The 2,236-nt window shown below is 43.8% G+C and overlaps 1 protein-coding gene across 2 annotated transcripts in view; it reads right to left on the reverse strand.

Annotated features, from left to right (window-relative positions):
- Agl (amylo-alpha-1, 6-glucosidase, 4-alpha-glucanotransferase) overlaps window positions 1-2,236 on the reverse strand; it is a 57,881-nt gene that overhangs the window by 6,889 nt on the left and 48,756 nt on the right. For both annotated transcript variants that reach the window (XM_021195564.2, XM_029537561.1), the window contains exons 29-30: window positions 1,531-1,643; window positions 692-903 (exon numbers count right to left, since the gene is read on the reverse strand). In XM_021195564.2, coding sequence (XP_021051223.1) covers window positions 692-903; window positions 1,531-1,643 — 325 coding nt within the window. The remainder of the gene's footprint in view (window positions 1-691; window positions 904-1,530; window positions 1,644-2,236) is intronic.

Consider the following 2,236-nt stretch of genomic DNA (forward strand, 5'->3'; position numbering starts at 1 on the left):
GAATTCCCACATATGGGATCCACATGCTTCTAAGATAAACTCTGTCTCGAAAAGAGTAAAAAACAAAAAAACAAAAACAACCCCCCCCCCCCAAAAAAAAAAAAAAGAAAAGAAGGGGATCAAGAATTCTTAGCTAGGTGGCTGGAGAGATGGCTCCGTGGTTAGGCACACTAGCTTCTCTTCCAGAGGATATAGGTTCAATTTCCCCACACCTACAGGCTGTAATTCTAGTCTCAGGGATCTGATGCCCTCTTCTGGCTTCTTGGGACACTGCATATACATGACATATACATGCAGGCTATTCCTCTTCCCCCCCCTCCAATAAAATACTAAAATAAAATAAATAATAAAAAAAGAATTCTTAGCTAAATAGAACTAATTAGAGAAAGACCACAAAGGAGACAGACGTGACTCTAAGCTGCCGTGGGCATTCCCTAGCACGGAGCTTTCTATCCAGGGCACTGGGGAACTGTTTGTGGCATGAGCTGAGGTAACACAAATGTCCTCCGTTTTCAGGAGGCAAGGGTGAGGGCTGCGGCTGACTGAGGCAGCTGGATCTGGCCTAAGAGACCCAGTCCATTCAGCCCAGTGTGTGCATGGGCGCCAGGTACGGGGCATGTGTACTCTGGGACAAGGCCCTCAGTAGAGTTACCATGAAATTTTTGAAATGTGAAGGCACTACATCACTCACCACGACCATTGCTATGGTGAAATTGGGCCTGAGCTGATAGTCACACCAAGGACTTGACGCACCATAGCTGTCCTTGTAGATGCCGCGTTTGTGAACCAGGTTCGGATGCTTCTCGTTAGGATCTGAAGGGTCTTCGGAAACATGAAACAGCTTTTCAAAATTGTTTTGTATTTTTCTGTTCCACTCATCATACGAGACTGCCACAACCTTTCCTGAGAGGTGATAAAAGACATGGCAGTTGTAGACATTCAGAACATTTAAACATCTGTTATTGCCAAAAACTTCATATTTAGCTTAATTATGAAATAAAATATCTACATTTTAGAAAATGTGGCTACTTTAGATGGAGATATGCTATAAATTCAAAGACCAAGAACTTCTCCCAAAAGAGTGACAAACAGCTCAGGACTAACTTCATACTCAACACACTGTGCTAACAAACATTTCATATACATTGAGTTAAACATACAATTACTTTCACCTACTACTTTTTACTTTTTAGAAAGTTTAGAGTTGTACAGTAGCTCAAACATTGCTTCTCTTGCATAGGAACTGTTTGAGAAAGAGATGGGAAGATTCCCAGACTGCCCACGCACTGTGACTTGCTCACAGAGTGAGGGGAGAGGCCACCCAGGCAGGCACCATGCTGTCTCTTCTCCCTGCCCACTGGTGCTGTAGCAATGGTGTCAGTAATCAGCTCTGGCAGCATTTCCATATTGGGAATTAACCATTTTTCTTTCTTCTTAAAAGCTAGCCTTTTCTGGTATTAGTTGGCTGAAGCCAGTGGTGGCGACACAGGTTAGTAACTTGTAGGCTCCTTGGAAAACAGGCCAGCTTACCATGTCTTTTTACTCTGACTTCATGATAAGGAAAGATATTTTTCTTAGACAATTCCAGCAACCAACGAACAGCAGATTTACACAAGCCCACGATTTCCACAGCAGACCCATCTCTAAAATTAGAAAAATGTATTTTCTATGTTGAGCTTATTTAACCATTATTTAAAAGGGCATTCAATAAGTAATTCTGGGTTGGGGATGTAGCTCCGAGTTGAACGTCTAGAAATAATGAAGGCTCTGGGTAGAATAGTACCAAACCAAACCACTGCAAACGACAACACTAGATTTGGTGATTATTCTAACTAACGCACCACACAAGCAACCATCTGTGCCCACATCTTCACGTTATAGGTAATATATCATAGAAGAAATCTCCTCCCTTACTATTTTGACATTGATTTTGTTTCTAAAATTTAAAAAGATGTATTTTTATTTGTGTATGCATGTGTATCTCTATGTACACATGGCACACGTGTGGATGCCCAGATAAGAGCACTGGATCTCCTGGAACTGGTGCTGCAGTGGTTGCGAGCCTCCCACTGTGAGTGTTGGGAAACAAGCTTGGGCCCCGGGGACCAGCAGCAGGCTTTCCTCACAGCTCAGCCATCTCTCCAGGCTCTCCCGACACACTCACGCCGTCTCCCCAGGCTCTCCCGACACACTCACGCCGTCTCCCCAGGCTCTCCCGACACACTCACGCCGTCTC

The sequence above is a fragment of the Mus pahari genome, chromosome 4, assembly GCF_900095145.1.
Source record: "Mus pahari chromosome 4, PAHARI_EIJ_v1.1, whole genome shotgun sequence".
NCBI classification, from domain to species: Eukaryota; Metazoa; Chordata; class Mammalia; order Rodentia; family Muridae; genus Mus; species Mus pahari.